We start from the raw sequence: 18,851 nt of genomic DNA on the forward strand, positions 1-18,851 counted from the left end.
TTTTGAAATCTTGTGTTAAGAGAAGTTTAATTCTTAAATTTTCATAGTTAAACTTTTTGATTTTTGTTTTTACCTTGTAGACAAGTGACTGTCGTGTTTAGATTAGCTGCTAGTTAATTTAATTTAGAATCATAAAACACAAAATCTTGTTTTGTGAGAAAGAATCTGATTTCAGCTTTGTGCTCATACCTGAGGTCAAAAGGATAGGGCAGCTTTAGTTTAGTTTAGTTCACTTTGCATCAAAATTCTAGAGAATTATTGTCCATAGTGTGAGTACTGTATATTTTGTCCATAGCTAGGGTCTAGGGTTAGTTATAGTTACAAGAGAGTATCTTGTTTCAATTTGAAAAGAATTTTACCTCACATACTATTATGTTTTGTGCTGTCTTGCGTAAGACATTAAATTGCTGACAAGGTTCAGGTCATTTGAATGAGTTCTTTTTCGTTGCTAGAGGTTTCAGATGTTCAGAGGTTCACTAACAGATTATATACCTTGATTTATTTCCAACCTATATTTTGATATAATGTTTGACTAAATATAATCAACCACACCCAATTAAGGGGTGGTTACTTGGTGAATGGAAGGTGGTTAAACCACCTTGTATGTTATACAGGTACTATTGTGCAATAATTGAGAAGTGAGATGTAATGTCCCCTTCTTCGCAGTGATTAGTTTTGTCGGCCGTTAGCCTAGTTTAGAGGCCCATAGGCTAGTTGGGGGCAAAAATTAGGGTTTCCTATTTTCTAGGAGGTTTCATTGGTGATTTCAGGGGCTATATGTGGGAGTTTGACAGTTTGGATTTTGGATTCCTTCTGGGTTTTCAGAGAGCTTCAGGATGGTTCGACATGCATCTGCATCAGGTGACTTTTTCCAGACTTACTATTTTTAATAAGTACGACGATTGCTCAGAATGTGGTTAAAATCACTTTGGAAACACTTACTATTTTTAGCAGTATGCTATTTTTAGTAAGTACTATTTTTAGCAGTTCTATTTTTAGTAGGATGTCAGCAGGCTTGTTCAGATGGCTATTTCCGACAGGTTAGTTTGAGCAATTGGTCTTCCCTCATTTTTTGGTGCTATTCTTGGCAAGGGTTCCTCATCTCAGTTCAGTGACTATTTTTGGCAAGGCAATTCTCTCAGCTTGTTTCCCCATATCCTTGGAGCTTGTTTTGGCAAGTTCAGTATTTGATGAAAAATGGTGTTTTAAATTAAATTATAACTTAAGGCAAAGGTTGGACGATTTATTTAAAAGGGGTTGCTTAAGTTATATTCATATATAAGTCATTTCCTTAATTATATATTGGGTGATTTATTGTTGAGGAAAAATACTTTATAAAGTGAAATATTAATGCGGCAAGATGGACGCCTTATGGAGAAATAAGTTAATTTTACAATATATTTCACTTATCTACCTTGGATGCCACATTATGATTTTATTGTCATTTTTATAAAGAATATTTGCTCCTATGTGAAGGTCGATTTGGAGAAAGGAGAAATGAAATGTAATTTCAAAATAATTCGAAGTGAATGTGCATTTGGATTTGGCGTTCATTTGGAGGGATTGTGAATTTGAATTTGAGCCCTCAAAATCTATAAATGAGAGTGTTGGGCTTCTCATTTGGTATCAAATGAATTTGCATCGTTATGCTGCCGAATTGGCGATTGAAAATCTGAGCTTCGAAGTGTGGCTTCCTAGCTAAGTCCCAGTTTCGTACTTGCAAGATAGTACCTAGCTGTGTCCATGTATTCCCAGTGCTATTGGTGAGTGAGTTGCAGATTGTGGAGTGTTTTATTTGAGATTGGAGTGTTTTCTGGTTGCTGGTCGTGGGACTGCTGAAAGTGTATTTTGCTCACACCACTTGCCTAGGGGATTCCATCATTCGGGGTACCAGCTCATCCTTCCTTCCTACCACTGGCAATGCATATTGTAAGTTTTTAGCATCTTATTTTGAGTGTGGATTTTTATATTGAAAATCAAACTTCCCAGGTTAGGTGTTGGGTTTTGTGAATGCATTGGGAAGTGTGCAAAATAAATATGGGTGTTTCGATGGCTTTCCTTAGGTTTGTTTTCATTGTAGCGGGTATAACAATTGTTTAGAACAGATTTTGGGTGAATTGGGTGAGTAATGAGAGAGTTATGAGCGTTTTAGTGAATCCATAAGCTGCTGGTTTTGCAATTCCAGCCTGCAGATTTGATATTAGCAGAATTTCATATTCTTAATTGGATATTCAGCATTACTCTCTTCTCATATCATCTACTTTTATAAGGTTAAGTAGTAGTACTACTAACCAATTCTGTTTTGTAATTCTCATCCCACTGAAAAGTGGAAGAGGCTAGCTTGCTACCTATTATCAAGCAAATTGTAATTTCAGTCCTCCCACTGCATAAGTGGTTGAGTGATGTCTGAGTGTAATGGTCCTCCCGTTGCATAAGCGATTGAGTTGAGATTGTTATGTAATTTCAGTCCTCCCGCTGAAATATTGCGGTTGAGTGATTCGTATCTTTGTGTATCTCACTTGGCTGGTTCACCGCCAAGTTTTCTTGCTTTCCCGCTGGATAAGCAGAAGGGGTTGGCTTGCTGCCCAAGCATTGTATTGTTTTTAGTTAATTGAGCTAACGATCCCTCAACACCGTATGCTCTCACCTTCCCACATTGGGCACTTGGTGATCAGAAAGTGGAAGGGTTGCTTTTCCAGCATGTTTCAGTTTATGATTTCTAACCTTAACGGGTTATCTTCTTGTTGATGACTATTGTTGGCCTTAAAATAAAAATAAAAATAACTGGGATATTACATGAGAATTGAAGGAATGGTTTGAGATTGCCACGAATATGTGTGCTTATCTTTTGGTGTCTTTCTTTCTCTTTTAATCTTTGTCATTTCAACATTATACCCAAGATGCTACAGCTACACCAAGTTTGCTGGAAAACTTTTCCGAGTAGCTATTATTAGCTACTATTTTTGGATGATAGCTTTTTTTAGTCAACCTTCTAGAAGGTCCATTTTGAGACTATATTTTTGGAAGAAATCAATTAGGAGATTTCTTTATTTAGATTTTTTTATTTTCAAACAATTTGGTATCTAGAGCTTGCTTTGTGTGCAAGCAAACCTTTTGTAGAATAGAACTTCAATATTTTACTTTTGTACTTATTTTTGAATAAATTGTATGGCATGATCACACACATTGTAGGTAGAAAGAAAGAAGGAAAGAAATAGAGAAATAAATTATATTAATGTCCACTAATGACTAAAAGTAGGTCAATGGGACTTAGGAGAACGACATACAATAGATAGTTCTAGGACGAGAAACCTAGAAATGTCCCACCATGGGGAAGATAAAGTAGGAAATACATAATAATATGGGGAATACAAAATAATAGGGGACAGCCAAAACAAGTGGTAAGGAAATAGGTATAGATAGCCAAGAAAGAGGAACACAAATCTTGAAGAGCAAAGAGCAATTGTAGAGGAAAAATGATGATCATCGAGTATCATTGTTTGGATTAGAAATGGAGAAATTGCCAATGCCATCGTGAAGGGACCATTACAAGACTTGATAATGCTCATTGGGAAGTGTTGAGCATTGGGAGGGGTACCCCCACTAGGATCACACCTAACATCCAATATTGAAGTAACACTTGTAGAGAAAAAGCTCATTATATACATGTCCTTGGGATTGAAGATGTGGCTAGAGAGGAGAAGTTCTAAGTTGTAATGCAAGACCATCCAGGGTGTAAGAGCAATCTTGCATCACCCAAAAATATTTATTTGATTTTCTATTAAGTTAGGTAAATATTTTTCAATAAAAGTTAAAATGTAGGCTATTATGTGTCTCCACATACCTTGGAAAGTGTTCAAGGGGATATAGCAGATAAAATAACTTAATATTCATGGCCTATGTCAAATGGTAAATGTATTTTCTAGTAGTGGACACATGTTAGTTGTAGTTATAAGGTAAAATGGAGGAAATTCCCACCTAGGCGTCCACTTTGGGAAGTGGAAGAATCATACTTACACATGCCTTTGGTGGTTGCAAAGAGTAATGGAAGAGTCTCTTTCTTAGGCGCTCACTTTGGGAAGTCGTGGAGTCTTATATTGGCCCTTAGTTTCCCTCCCACAAATTTCTATAAATTGGGATGTTGAGCTTGTAGTTTCATCATTCAAAGTTGAGAAAAATATTTCTTTATATCAAAGTTTTAGAAGTGCAACTTGTAGCTCTAGCTTGCAGGATTTGTAAAGCCCATGAGGCTAAAGCTTTTTATTCGCAGAATATTGTATTTCATTTATTGAAGCAATAGAAAGCAAGTTATTTTCTTTCTTGCAAATTTCTATGTTATTCTCGTTGTTGTTGCATGCGTGAATGTTGGGTGGAGTAACCATTCATCAAGTGTATTAGAGCATGTGTTTGGGTTTGTAAGGGGAGTCCCCTTACTGGTATCAAAGCTAGTGTTCCTGAGTGTGCAGACAGAGCGTTGAAGTGAGATATTATGGCACTAGGATTTGTGAGCAGAGTGCGTGAGTTTGTTATTGTCCTCTAATTAAGGTTGAGGTTGGGTAGAAGGTGCATAGAGAGAGGTGTCTTTTAGAAATCTTGGTTGGGTAGAGGATAGATGTATGTGAGTTTTGTTGTAGGTTGCTAGAGAAGCTATGTAGAGGATCTGTGGAGCAAGTGTTCTTTAGTGTGTAGGCAAAGCGCCGAATGTGTACTAGTTTGCACTAGGACTTGAGTGTGTTGGTTATGAGGATCTATGGAGCAAGAGTGCCTAAATGTGTAGGCAAAATGCCGAACATGAGGGAATTTGCACAATGAGCTGAGAGAGTTGGTAAGAGGATCTTTGTAGAGGCTTTAAGAGGTTGAAGATGGAAAAGAGAAAGAAGCAAATTAAACTTGTCACTGTATGGATTATAAGGATTCTTGTACTTATGAGAAGAGAAAGAAAATCAAGAGATAGAATGACAACAACTGAATGATTTAAGAGCAGAGATTGGAAAGAGAAAATCAAAGATGAATAGAGGTGAGGATGTAAAAGATACATCAAAGTATCATACATGTGGCACTAAAGAAGAAACAAAAGCTACTATAAACGACGTGGAAGGTTCTATATTTGATGAAGAAATTGATGAAAATGGAAATGAAGCTGATGAGTTCGCAGCAGAGACATGTTTGTTGAAGGGCATGAAAACGAGAGCCAAGAGGTTGCAACAGAGGCTAAGGTGATGGACTTTGAAGGTCCCTTATTTGATGGGCAGGTTAATGAAGATGATGATGTCATATTGAAAGAGGAGATTAGAAGAATCGATAGCTTTTTGGAAGTTGAGCTTGAGAAGAAGCAAGAGATTGCAGCAGAGGCAACTTTTTGTGAAGGCTTGAAAATGTTGACAACAAAAGAGGAAGGCGAAGAAAGAATTTCAACAACAGATGAAATTGAGGTTGCAGGTGTAGAAGAACACTGGTTCACATTAATTGAAGATGGAGCATGTCTTGATGAAGGCTTGAAAAAGGAGAATACAGTTGGAAATTGTATAAGTTTATTTTATTGAATTTAGGTAAAATGATTTGCATGTTGAGATGAATGAGGTAGTGAGTGTAGAAGAAGAGTTAGTGAATGCAAAAGAGATGGTTCAAATGGATTTTATTAGTGTTGATTGGTTTGCAGAGAAAGATTTGTATGATGTTGCAAAGTAGAGTGCGGATGCATATTGGTGGAGTTGACTGGAATACTTTGGGTTGGATCTGTTGGTATTATGGATGACTTCGTCATGTGTTGCATTGGTTTTGTCATTGATGTCAACACTTATCTTTTTGGACGTCTACATTATTGATTTGGCACTCTAGTTATATTGGTTTGTTGATGAACCGACACATTGTGGTCCCGGTATAGATATTGCCTTATGCATAGTTACCGGTATATGTTTCACCGACAGCTCAGGAAGTTGATGATGACTTGTTATCATCTGGAGATCATTTGGTTATGTCGAAGACATGGATTGGATGTTTGCATTTGGTGTTTTGCATATTGGACTGATCGGGTTCACATATTTGCCTTAATTGGCAGATAGGTCCAGGTTAGGAACCGGCATAAGAAATCATGTTCTAGATCTGCACGGCACATTTTGGAAATGGTTTATTGATTGGATAATGTGTAAATGTATTGAGGCCGACATATTGTATTGCACCAAGTCTTATTTTGTAATTGATTTAAATGCAATATCTTTTGGGAGCCGACCTAATGATTAGGTCTTAGGTTTTGTATAAATAATTGTAAGATCATATTTGGAAGAAGTGTGCTTATATTGAAGATTATTGTGAAGAGCGAAAACAAGCAGATCCCTGTGCGAATCACGTAGATATTATCTGAAGGTTGAAGGAAAGGTTATGAAGGTGTTTGGTCCTCATGCACAGAGCTTAAACCAGTATTGAATCCGACATTGAAGATGCTAAATTGAAGCAGTACATTGATTATTGGATTTAACCATCCAACTGTGTAGTCAATGAGACTCCTAATTTTGTGATTGAGTAGTGAGCTCTAGGCGGTTGGCCTTTCTGCATGTGCAGACCCCATTATTGTATTCACTTACTATCTGATTGTGGGTAAGGTTTCCCACTGTGGTTTTTCCCCTTACAGGGTTTCCACGTCAAAATCTCTGTGTCGTGTTGTGGATGTTGTTTTGTTTTCTGTTTCATGCATTAAGTTGTATGGGTAATACTATAACTGTTAATCTGTTTTATCGGCACTGAGTTTTAAGTTGAAATAATTTGTTTTGGGTTGTAATTTATTGACAACTGATTCAACCCCCCCGCCCCCTCCCCCCCTCCCCCCTCTTAGTTGTCCTTCCCGGTTCCTAACAGGATCTCACAAGAACAAAGAAGAGTGAGAGTTGCAATTGGTGGAGGAGGTCGAATTATGGTGGAGCCAATTCGACGTTGAGAAAGAGGAGTTAAAAACAAAGTTGTCAGAGAAGGATGCTTGTTCCAGCTAGGTGTTGGAATAGGACAAAAGACAAATTTGAGGTACCTATTGCAGTGATGGGGTTAGCTAAAGATTGTTTGCAATCTGAAAGTGTGGCTTTACCATCCAACTCCATTTTTTGAAACTAAGGCTACAAAATTTTTCCTAACTCAGGTTTCCGATGTAGGAGCATTTGGGGGTGTAAGACCAATCTTGCATCACCGAAAAATGTTTATTTAATTTTTGTTTAAGTTAGGTGAATAATTTTTCAATGAAGGCTAAAATGTAGCCTATTATGTATCTCCACATACCTTGGAAAGTGTTCAAGGGGACATCAGAGACAATTTAATTTAATAATCATGGCCTATGTCAAATGGTAAATGTATTTTCCAACAGTGAACACATGTTAGTGGTGGTTATAAGGCAAAGTGGAGGAATTTCCAACATAGGTGTCCACTTTGGAAATGGAAGAGTCATTCTTACACGTCTTTGGTGGTTCGAAAGAGTAATGGAAGAGTATCTTTCTTAGGCGCCCACTTTGGGAAGTTGAGGAGTAATCTATTAGCCCTTGGTTTCCCTCCCACAAGTTTCTATAAATTGGTATGTTGAGCTTGTAGTTTCATCATTCGAAGTTGAGAAGAATTGTTCTTCATATCAGAGTTTTAGAATTGCCACATGTAGCTCCATCTTACAGAATTTGTAAAGCCCATGAGGCTAAAGTATTGTATTTTTCTGAATATTGTATTTCATTTATTGAAGCAATAGAAAGCAAGTTATTTTCTTTCTTGCAAATTTATGTGCTATTCCCTTTGTTGTGCTATGTGTAAATGTTGGTTGGAGTAGCCCTTCATCAAGTGTATCAGAGCATGTGTTTGGGTGTGCAAGGGGAGTCCCCTTCATCAAGTTGACAAGAATAATTTGGGCTGCTTCATTGGAAAAAGAGAGGACCATGATGTTGAGGAGGAACATGTTGAGTTAGAAGCTTTAAGAGATGCCATCTCATAGGTCTATCTACATCTATGAGAGAGCAACAGTATCCAAATGTTGCTTAGGACTACTAGTCTTGTAGATGTGCTGAAAGGAGGAGATGATCAACTTGGAGTTCCTAGAATCTCGATAAGTTGCATGTAAATATATGGTCCAAATGGTGATGGCCTTATGAAGATGAAGAGCCAAACATCATTGGTCAGAATATCTAAATAAAGTACAAAGATTGTTGCTTGAGTCCTTGTAGAGGTGTAATAGCTTCCATATATCTCATAATAAATGAGGCATCGGTAGATGAAATGCTCTTTGGTCTAAAAAAGACGACAAATCTAGTTATGCCAAGATATATGATGATTTGTCTCAACTCATAGTTGATGTGAACAAACCCTCATTTGGCCAAGGGGGTGCCCTCAACCCATGTGACCAATGATGCTGGAGATAGTGAGGGTGGCACATTATATCTGCTTCGATACTGAAATGCTTTGAGTGGGATCATAGCCTAGAGACATAAATTAAGATCCAAATCAATATCATTCATTAGAGGAAATAGCCAACAAGAGCCAACTTCAGTCCCAAAGGAGTTGAATGTTATGTATGATTATTTCCTCTTTTTGATTTGCTGTGATTGGAATATGTGATGTCTAGGTAAAATGATTCAAAATTGATAATATTGAACATAAATAGATAGATACAAAACTAAAAGTCAACTCAAAAGTATAGATTTGGAACTGAGATGCACAAATTCTCCATAGACTGACACTTTCAGCTCAAGATTTCAGCTACAGGTCCTCTGTGCATTTTAGTTCCAAATCTATACTTTTGAATAGAAACGGGACTCGCCCGGACTCGCCTAAACTCAGCGAGTCCGAGTCCGAGTCATGCTCACCGAGTCTCTGGGACTCGGACTCGGACTCGTCCGAGTCTGGCGAGCAAACTTGCCAGACTCGGCGAGTTGGCGAATTTGGCTCAAACTCGCCAAACTCGGCGAGTCCCGAGCCCCAAACTTGACTACTGGCTGGGTTAGTAAAATGACAAAAAAAAAAACATTTTAAAAAGTTTTTTTAAATGAATGGTATCGTCTTTGTTCACTACAACCTTCGCTTGAGACTGAGAAAAATTAGGGTTACAACATGTCAGCCAATAGAAAAATAACACCCGACACCTTTATGGTGGGAAACTGCGTCGATAGTAGGGAAAATATGGGGGGAAACTATGTCGATAGAAGTAGGGAAAATTTAAGCTCCGAGTCTGACACTGATTGGATCGACCAAGTAGATATAGAGGCTAAGACTGTAGCCATGGCAGAGGAGGAGCGGACAACACGAGCACAGACAAGAGATTCAGAGGCAGATAGTGACACGGATGTTCCTGATGTTGGTGAGCATGGCATGGTGTCACGGGGAGCGGCTACGGCTGTCGAATCATCCAGGACCTACCTTAGACGCCTTCGCAGGGGGCCGGGGCCGGAGGGTGTAGGCTCCTCTGAGCCATAGGCTTGTAGTTGTATTTACCTTTGGTATTTGTATGAAACATTTGATGATGATCATATGATGACATGGATTTTTTATTCCATTAGTTTTGTAATATTGTATACATTTGACAATATTTATATATCTATGTTTGGTATCTCCTTAAGCTACAATTTGCGTTTATGCTTATGTGATTGATGTATACTTGTGTATGTAATCAAATGAGCCGAGTTTGATGATGTTATTGTGTCTTTAAGGTGTATTCAATAAAGGGTGCCTGAAACAAGTTTTAAATCTTTAAAAATCTCTAAATTTCTTGAGTTTTTCACTTTCCCGAGTCCAGCCAAGTCTGGAGCCGAGTCTGACGCCGAGTCGTTTTTGCCGAGTCCGAGCCGAGTCTGAGTCTCGTTTCTTTGGGAGATAGTTGCCTTAGACCTCTAGGTGTTTTTGTCAATTGAGATTTCAGATTTTAGATCAACATACCTTGTACATCTTTCCCTCCAAAATTTAGCCAAAAAGTGTTGGTCTATGGAACTAATTGACATAGACCGAGGGTTTTCACTTGTTCAAAGCCTAAAACGATGTATCTTAGTTTGCTCTATGCAATCCTTTCACCTTCAGCCGTCGGATCTGTCTCCTACACACATAAAAGAGGGAAAATGTTGTACTATATAGTGACTTGACTAAGTCAAACCCCGTGTTGATGCTTCCACCTCCACTATGGAAATGATGATGAAAAAGAGAGCTTACCCTTGGTAGGGTAGAGGCTAAATCTGAATTGAAATGCTTAAGTTGAAATGATATTGGCTTAGGATTGATAATGGTGGTGATGCAGTGCACTTTAGATAAACCCTCCAAGTGTTGATGCAATAACATGAATAAATCATAAGAAAATCCATCACAAAAACATCATCGGGATTGGATCACAAATGATGGGAATCAAAACTCGCATATGTTCAAACTTGGGCCCCTTTTGGAGGGACACTAGGACTAGGGTAGGCACCATAGCCCAACCAAAAAGGGACCAGAGAAACATGGTTGCAGAGTGCACAGTCCCAGGACATAGGATAGTTCACCTCATGAGCATATGACAATAATTTGGATAAGGCCAAAATAGGCCCAAAATGACCTAGAAGGAGGTACACTAAAGCAAGGGCCCAAAAAGAGTGAAATTGTCAAGTGGTTACAGTTTACAACACTACAGATACATAGAAAATGCTTAGTGGGAAAAGCAAGCTTTGGGTCAATTGGCATAGGAGGGGAGGTCCAAATGACCTAGATGTATGGTTTTCAAATGCCCTTCTAGCAGCTCTAATGATGGTCTCCTTTAAAGGAAGGATCCAAGGAGGAGCGTTCAAGAAATACATGAAAGGAGAGTCTAGGAATTTGAATTGTGTGATTTCATAAGATGAATATTGTTTCAATCAAGGATGAAAAAATGGTCAATAAATCGTCTGAATCACAATTTATCGGGAGTTAGAAGTTGAAATGATTTAATCTGCAAAAAAATCGCTGCCAATTTTTAGGTAAAAATCGTGCTATTTTATAAGGGAAAATCGCGATAAAATTGCGAGCAAAATGGCAAAAAATCGTGTTTAAAAAGCGACTTTGTTTTTTAATGAAACCCAAACCCTAAATGTGCAGGAGAAAATGCACGTAGTACACACCCGACGGCTATGTCACGCCGAACTTCAAAATTCGTCTAAAAATCAGTCAAAATTCGCTCTATATTCATACGGGCAAACCAAATTTGTGGCATAAACCTTCGGAAACCAAATTTGTGGCATAAACCTTCACAAACCAAATTTATGGCATAAACATTCAAGCAAAGGGCATAGTTTTTTAAATGAAATTCAATGTTGAAAGGCGCACACTGTTTTTATTTTGATCTTTTTAAATAAAATTTAATATCTTCTAATTTTTTGTTTTAAATCATGTAGTTCTATTATTTATTTTGTTTTTATTAAATATATCAAAATAAAATATAATATTTCAAATATTTGATTTAATATATTTATTATTTAAACAAAAAGAAAGTTTAAAATCTTTAATTTTATGTTTTATATCAAATAGATTTGTTATTTAAATCTTTAATTTGTGTGCTTTTTTAGAATATTTTAAGAATTATATATTTTCAAATGTTTGATAAATTTGCCGATTTTTCTCGATTCTCGATTTTTAAAAAATTTTCGGCCAAAAGATTTATTGCCGATTAAGAGATTTTCATCTTTGGTTTCAATATTATTGCAATATTTTTTGATCTAGGTTTTGTAGCTCTGAATGCAAATCTCCATATTTGATCTATAATATCTTGTGTTTATGTTCAATATAATTCAAATGTTGTGTTGTACTCGTTCTCTTTGGTCTTTTAGCCAAGAAGAGAGATTTTTCTAGCTGTTATAGGTCCTTTGATTTAAGTCAAAAGATTATTGGAAACAATTGTCTTTTGTAAAAGAGTTGATTAGACTTGTGCCCATACTTGTGAGCAAAAATTCAGATTTTTTGCCTTGCATGTCAAAAACCCTAGAATTATCTTGTGTGTACTATAAAAAGCTAAAGTTCATCCTTGTAGGTTTTGTTACAAGGAAGCTTCCTCTTATCATTTGAAAATTTTTTCATCCTTACATGCTTTTTCTTGTGTTGTGTTGGAAGGAACAAATTAAAATGCTAAAAAAATGCTTTGAGGCTCTTAAATCAATGTATTGGACATCATCAGATGTGTGTTGACTAGATAAAAATACAATAATTTATTTGTCATATTTCTCTTTATGATCACACCCAACTTGTGAGATTTTGTATCAAATCATATCATACACTCTTTTTAGGCAGTTTTTCTTGAAGCAACATATTTTTCCACAATATAAACAGCACTTGTCCTAATTTTTGAGATTTCACCTTGCTTGCTTTGAGTATTATTTATTGCTTTCATTTGTTCACTTTCATTGATTTCTTTTAGCACCAAGTGCCATGCTTGGCGTCTCCATTAAATTTCTTGTTTACATTTTCTTCTTGCAAGAATAAAGCTGTAAAATCACGATATGATTATGCTTATTACTTGTGTAATGTTCATTTTAGTCAAATAGATCTTTGTAATATTCATTAGTCAAAGAGATGCAAGAGTAAACCATTCATGTAATAGTGTTATAAATGTAGATTCATGAACTTGCAACCTTTCTTCGCCAAAAAAACTGTTGAACAAATTTCATACGAATGTATCTTGACACAGTCATGCAACCATTCTTCAGCTTTAAGATTTCTTTGAGAGAATAATGAAGGGACCCAAGGGATATGAAATCATACCAACAAATAAGAAATGAATACTGATTAACTATTGTTATAGATACAAGTCAGTATTCTTCTGAGCAACATGAAGCTAGATCAATGACATTTGTTTCAAATGGACACCTCAACCATATCAATGTAGACTATCTTGTCCGGTCAAACCAAATATGTGCCAAAGTCTGGCAATCTGATATGCTCTGTTACCTTGTAAAGCTTTAGAGCATAACCTATGTCATGAAACAGATGCACCAATCTGCAAGTGAGTAAAAGTGGCAAAGGTCTAATTTGAAAATAGCAGTCCAAACTCCATTCGTATGGGAATTAATCACGACACAAAAGGGAGATTCTAAAAATGACAGGTAAGCCTAGATGGAAGATTCCCTTTATTTAATGCATCTCTACGTACATTAGTCTCTTTTGTCATATTCTCATTCATTATTCTCTTATGTGACAACTAGTCTCAATAATACTCAACATTTTATTTATGGCACCTGGTATCCCCCTGTGAAATTATTTGAATAATTTTCCTATACTAAATTTTAAATTATTGCTTTACTTCTATGAATAAAATATTAAACTATATGGTAGAATAATATACTATAACAATAGATAACTCTAAACCAGTCATTTAATTTTCTTGAATTTTATGACTGTACTTCCTAACATTTAAGTTCTTAGCTTTCAAAGCTGAGAAAAAAGCTCCAATTTGAGCTTGAGTGGGCTTATTGGGAAAAAAATGTGGGGAAAGGAATTTTATGTAATATATGGCATATGTTTCAATTAAAAAAGGATGATAACCCCCTCTTTTGGTTGAAATCTTATTGGCTTATGTTTTATTGTTCTTATCCTAGTCTTAGGTAATCGGCTGTGTATTATTCATGTTTGGTTTGCCTTATTTTCTTTTGTTCAGAATCTATCACCATTTAATTTGACTGCTTTTTTGTAAAGTTGTATATGAAATTGTGAAAGTGCATTTTAAACTAAGATTATACTTGATTTACAGGTGTATGAGAATACAGGGGTAAAGAGACGTGTTGCCATGGGAAACCCATACCGACAGTGGTTAGATGAAAATAGTAGATCTGTAAAAAATTCTAAGTTCCTTGCATCCACATTGATGGATGGTGAAACAGTTTTACGGAATCAGCAGTAAGTATTATTGATGCCTTGTTACATGATGTAGATGGTCAGCAGTATGAGTATTGAAAATTTTCTAAGAAATCTCACCAATTGAAAGTACAAGAACTATGACATTTGAATAATAAAATGCCTTATAAATTTTCTAAGTGTTTAAAATGAATTCTTTGTCTTATCTTGTAGCTTTAGCTGTACATGTTAATTCTATTGTTTAGAAATAATTAGATTATTTATCTATTTTCTATGTAGTCCTCTGCAATGAATGGTTGATGATTTCTTCATGTCAATCATAAGCCTAAGGAAAAAGAAAGGACCGTTAACCATATCCTAGATAGTATTTCAGATCTTATCTGTGCACGACTGTCCAAAAATAGGGCATGAACCTATGCTGCATATATTAATCGTATAGATATCATCTAATAATTTGCTTCTACCAATATTTTGTTGAGTTGCAACTTGCATATATTATACCTTTTTATACAACACCTATTTGTTTCCGTGTGAACTGTTGTGCTCGCACACATCACCCTGTCTATGACAAGAGACCCCCGTTTTTGTGTGTTGTCTGCCTGATAGAGATAGATGCCCATGTTTGAAATCGTGTATGCAAATGCGAGCAAAACTCCCTACAATTGCCTGATATATGCCGAATATGGTCTAAGTTGGAAAATGGGCTCGAAGTCGCGATGGCGAAATCATAAGTTGCCATTGTGTCCAAAATCACCAAAAATATCTCGAGTTGGGGCCATGCTCATTATTAGTGGGTCGAAGCAAAGTATTGAGGGTAATCACCAAAGAAACCCCCCCCCGACATCACATCTGCTAAAACCTGTCAAAATCTCGACTTGTGCTATGGGTAGTGGTCGCTCAAAGATAAGTATGCCATCATTTTGCTTGCGAAACACTGAAATAATCCCAAGGGAGGCCAAATCGAATTCATTAGGCCAAACAAATACAAAGTTTAGGCTTTCAATAAAATGCGAGAGGTCTGTAGAATAGCAGAGATTCGTCAAATTGCCTGCTAAGCTCGAAAGAACCTTGAAGTTGTAAAGGTCAAACCCAAACGCCTTGCAAATGCCGAGAGAAATGTGAAAATCGCATGTCAAGGGCAAGAAATATTAAGTTCAAACTCCCCAAGCTTCCAAAATCGTCGAGAAAAACCCGAGCCTATTGCGGACCCGATAAAATAAATAAATATAAGGGAGGGGGTTCGAAAATGTTGTGAAAGCCATTTGCATTCTTTTGTATTTCACTTTTTGGCATTTTTATCTTAAAATGCTGAGCTTTTTCCTTAGAGGGCAGGATGTTAAGTTAAACAAAGAAAGGGGGGTTCGATTAATACCCAAGTTTCAAAGTATAAAGCAACCTTTCTCTTTTTTTTTGCATTTCGCCTTAAGCACCTTGTTCGCACTTTTCTCTTCTAAATGCTGAGTTTTTCCCCTTAATGGCTAAGTAATGAATCAAAGGAAAAAAAGAGGGAGGTTTTTGGTGGAATTAAAACACAACTTTTTTCGCATTTGTGCTCTAAAAGCCGAAATTTTTCCTTCAAGGGATAAATGGCGAATAAGAAAATTTGCTAATTGTCTTTTGACACTTTTTCTTTTAAAAGACCGAGTTTTAGAAAAGAGGAGGGCTGTTAAATTTTTTATCAAAAATGCCGAGTTTGGGCGTCATTAGCAGTCTCAAATTTTATCTCAAAAGGCCAAAATTTCGCCTAATAGGGAAAATGACAAAAGGCAAATAACAAAGATGTTTAAAAATAATGTTTGCATTTCACCTCTAATGGCCGAAACTTTCCCTTATTAGGCAAACTGAAGAATTAGAATGGAGGGGAACTTTTCGCATTTTGCCTCTAATTGCCTAAGTTTTCCCTTTAAAGTGGTAAATGTTAAGTGAAATCATAAAAGGGGAACTTTTTTGGGATTTGCCTCTAATTGCCTAAGTTTTCCCTTTAAGTGGCATGATTTTGAATCAAAAAAGTGAAATAAGGAAAAGGGGATTCAAATTGTTTTAAAAGAAAACATCTTTCATTTTCGAAGCCCAGCATCGCCTTGAAAACATTTAATATTTGTCAAAATTACTTCAATTTTTCAAGGTGATTGATTCAATTTGAATTCGCTTTTGTAGATCGATGCCGCTGCAAGGAATTAGGTGGCAACCTAAAGCGTAGATTGAAGACATGATCACGATCGAAGCCTAGAAGTAAAGATCCAACATGCAGGATCAAGATGGTGATCATGGAGCATTGCCAATGAAGAACACACAGAATGCTACAAATGTATGCATACTTAGAAATACATAGCTGGAATTGATTCTAGAAAATCAGTTTGTAAAATTGAATTGTTTTAATGTAAATAACTACCTATGGCCCCCTTATTAATGCAAAATAAAACAAGGGTACATGTTGATGTGGCTAAGATCGCTTTACCAACTCTCTCCGGTCAACACAGAAAAGAATTGGTGAGTATCCTATCCTCTCTTGTGTAAGGAATCCCTAATGTTGTTTTAGATGATCAAAGGGGACAACTTCAAGGTTCAGTTTGTCAGGTCATGGCTGCGACATAGCTCAACAATTGATGTGTTTTGCCGATAACACAAGGGGCCTTATGTTTACAACAAGCTGGTCTGCATCCGACGATGTTGTGATTCTCAAGCTGTGGAAATAAAGATCAAAAGGGAAGGGTTGAGGAGACCTAAGGACAATGACGATAACAATTAATGCGGCGGGTAGGCAGATTTCCATAAACTAATTCTTGTTTCGCTAGAGACACCCTCACAACTCGACAAGAACGGTGCAAGCTCCAAAGGGATGAAGGATTTTTAGACTAGAGACACTCATTTCGGCACGCAATTCTGGTGCAGCCTAAGATGAATACCTACAGTTGAACTAAGCACAGTTTTGGGTTCAGACTAACCATACATGGTGACCTACAATCAATAGGTCCCCAATGGTATGAACCAGAAATGCATCAAATATCCCCCACATTTTGCCATTAAAACCATTGTACTCTACTTCTAACCAACTGAAAAGAAACCATGCAAACAAAAGAAAATCAAAATAACAAACACCATATTTCAATGCTCATATATTAATTTTAACTGTTATTGCAACAATTTCTTACAACAACTCTATTCTACTCCTAATCTACTAACTGCAACTAAAATCTAACTGTCTAAAAATTCTAACCCTTTATAAGAGAAAGGCCTCTGTCTTTTATAGATTTTACAATTTGAATCGAAGGCCAAGATTGATTGCACCCAAGGGCTGCAATCTGCCTTCTAGAAACTTGGCAGCTTTAACCCATGCCTAGTTATCTTCAGTTGTCCTCCGAACCACTTCCCCAACTACCGACCACTATTTGACATCAATTTGGTCAATCAGGTAGCTGAAGCATAACTGACTTGTGTCCTTTGCTTTAAATACATTAGATGGTGCCCACAGGCAGTCCTTTTATAGTAAAGCAGTTCAATTTTTAAACTAATTTTCTGGAATTTAGTCCAGCTGTGTATCTTGGAGAATGCATACACTTGTAGCATTCTGAGTGTTCTTTGTCTTCGGTCTTGTTGGTGGACTTCAACTTTGTGGTTCAGTAGTGGCACATCTCTCCGTGCTTTGTTGTTTTGATTCTACGCTCTGCATCTTCGCTTTCCAACTTTGATTGCAATCATGTCCTCAATCTGTGCTTCAAGTTGTCACTTTAGCCTTTTCCAACGATGTCGATGTGCAAACAATTGATTTCAACCTGAATCAATCACCTCGAAAAGATATAAATGATTTCACAAATATTAAATTTTTCCAAGGCTTCGAGGGAAAAATAAAAATATTCACTTTTAAATTAATCTTGAATCCCTCTTTTCTCTTTAAGGGAAAAAAACGGGTTTTAAGGGGGAATGCACGATTATTTTAAAACTCACAAATTTGTAAAAAGGACCAAACTTTTTTGTTCATACTTTAATTGCCAAATTTCGCAAATTAATAATAAATGTCGAATTTTTGTTTTAAACGTTCATGGCTTTGTTTGCAAAACCTACAAATTTGCTTAAAACACCAAACCTCCTTTGTCTTAATGAAATTCGGGATTTATAGAGGGAATAAGTGACCTTAATGCTTGCAAATTTTAAACTTTCTAAACACTCGCTTTAGTCAAATCGGACATTTTAATCAAAAGGTGCGATTTTGTTGAGCTTCAAGCGCCCATTCACTTTGTTTTAAAACTCAGACTTTTAAATAAAAATGTGCGAATTTCCCTTGTTCTTTCCTTGTAAAAGGATGGAAATTGCCGAACATAAACATTTTAATGTGCTCTTAATGAATTTCGGCTTTTTCCCATGAAATGTGTGGTTTTAACTTGAAGCCCTAAACACCTCCATCATCCCTCTTTCTCTCTTCTTACCAGGGTAGACCAAAAAAAGGGCGGGGATCCCTTGAAATGGGGGAATGTGTACAGAACCCACAATAGCACACAGGTCAGTTATTCCTCAGCTACTTGATTGACCAAATTGATGTCAAATAATGGTCGGTAGCCGAGGAGGTGGTTGGGAGGACAATTGAAAGTTAATAGGCATGGGTTAAAGCAGCCAAGCTTCTAGAAGGCCATTTGTAGCCATTGGATGTAGTCAATCTTGGCCATTAATCTGAAATGTAAAATCTATAAAAGGCCAGTGCCTCTCTTTGTAAAGGGTGAGAATTTGTTAGAATTTTAGGGGTTAGACTCTTAGAAGTGAAATTAGATTTTTCTTTAGGGGTTAGAATAGTTAGATGCAGTTTGCAGATTAGGAGTAGAATAGGACTGTTGTAAGAAATTGTTGTAATAGTAGTTGGAATCAATATATGAACAATGAAATATGGTGTTTGTTATTTTTGTTTTCTCCTATTTGCATGATTTCCTTTCAGCTAGTTAAGTAGAGTTCAATGGTTTTAATGGTGAAATGCAAAGGTACTTGATGAGGTTTCTGGTTCACACCATTGGGGACCTATTGATTGTAGGTCATTGTGCATGGCTAGTATGAATCTGAACTATGCT

General features: G+C 36.6%; 1 protein-coding gene across 1 annotated transcript in view; it reads left to right on the top strand.

The window, feature by feature from the left end:
• The window catches only part of LOC131031686 (ferredoxin-dependent glutamate synthase, chloroplastic), a 268,749-nt gene that overhangs the window by 85,876 nt on the left and 164,022 nt on the right, over positions 1 to 18,851 (top strand). The window contains exon 9 of the mRNA XM_057962794.2: positions 13,694 to 13,839. Coding sequence (XP_057818777.2) covers positions 13,694 to 13,839 — 146 coding nt within the window. The remainder of the gene's footprint in view (positions 1 to 13,693; positions 13,840 to 18,851) is intronic.

Source organism: Cryptomeria japonica, chromosome 6, assembly GCF_030272615.1.
Source record: "Cryptomeria japonica chromosome 6, Sugi_1.0, whole genome shotgun sequence".
In the NCBI taxonomy this organism is placed as follows: Eukaryota; Viridiplantae; Streptophyta; class Pinopsida; order Cupressales; family Cupressaceae; genus Cryptomeria; species Cryptomeria japonica.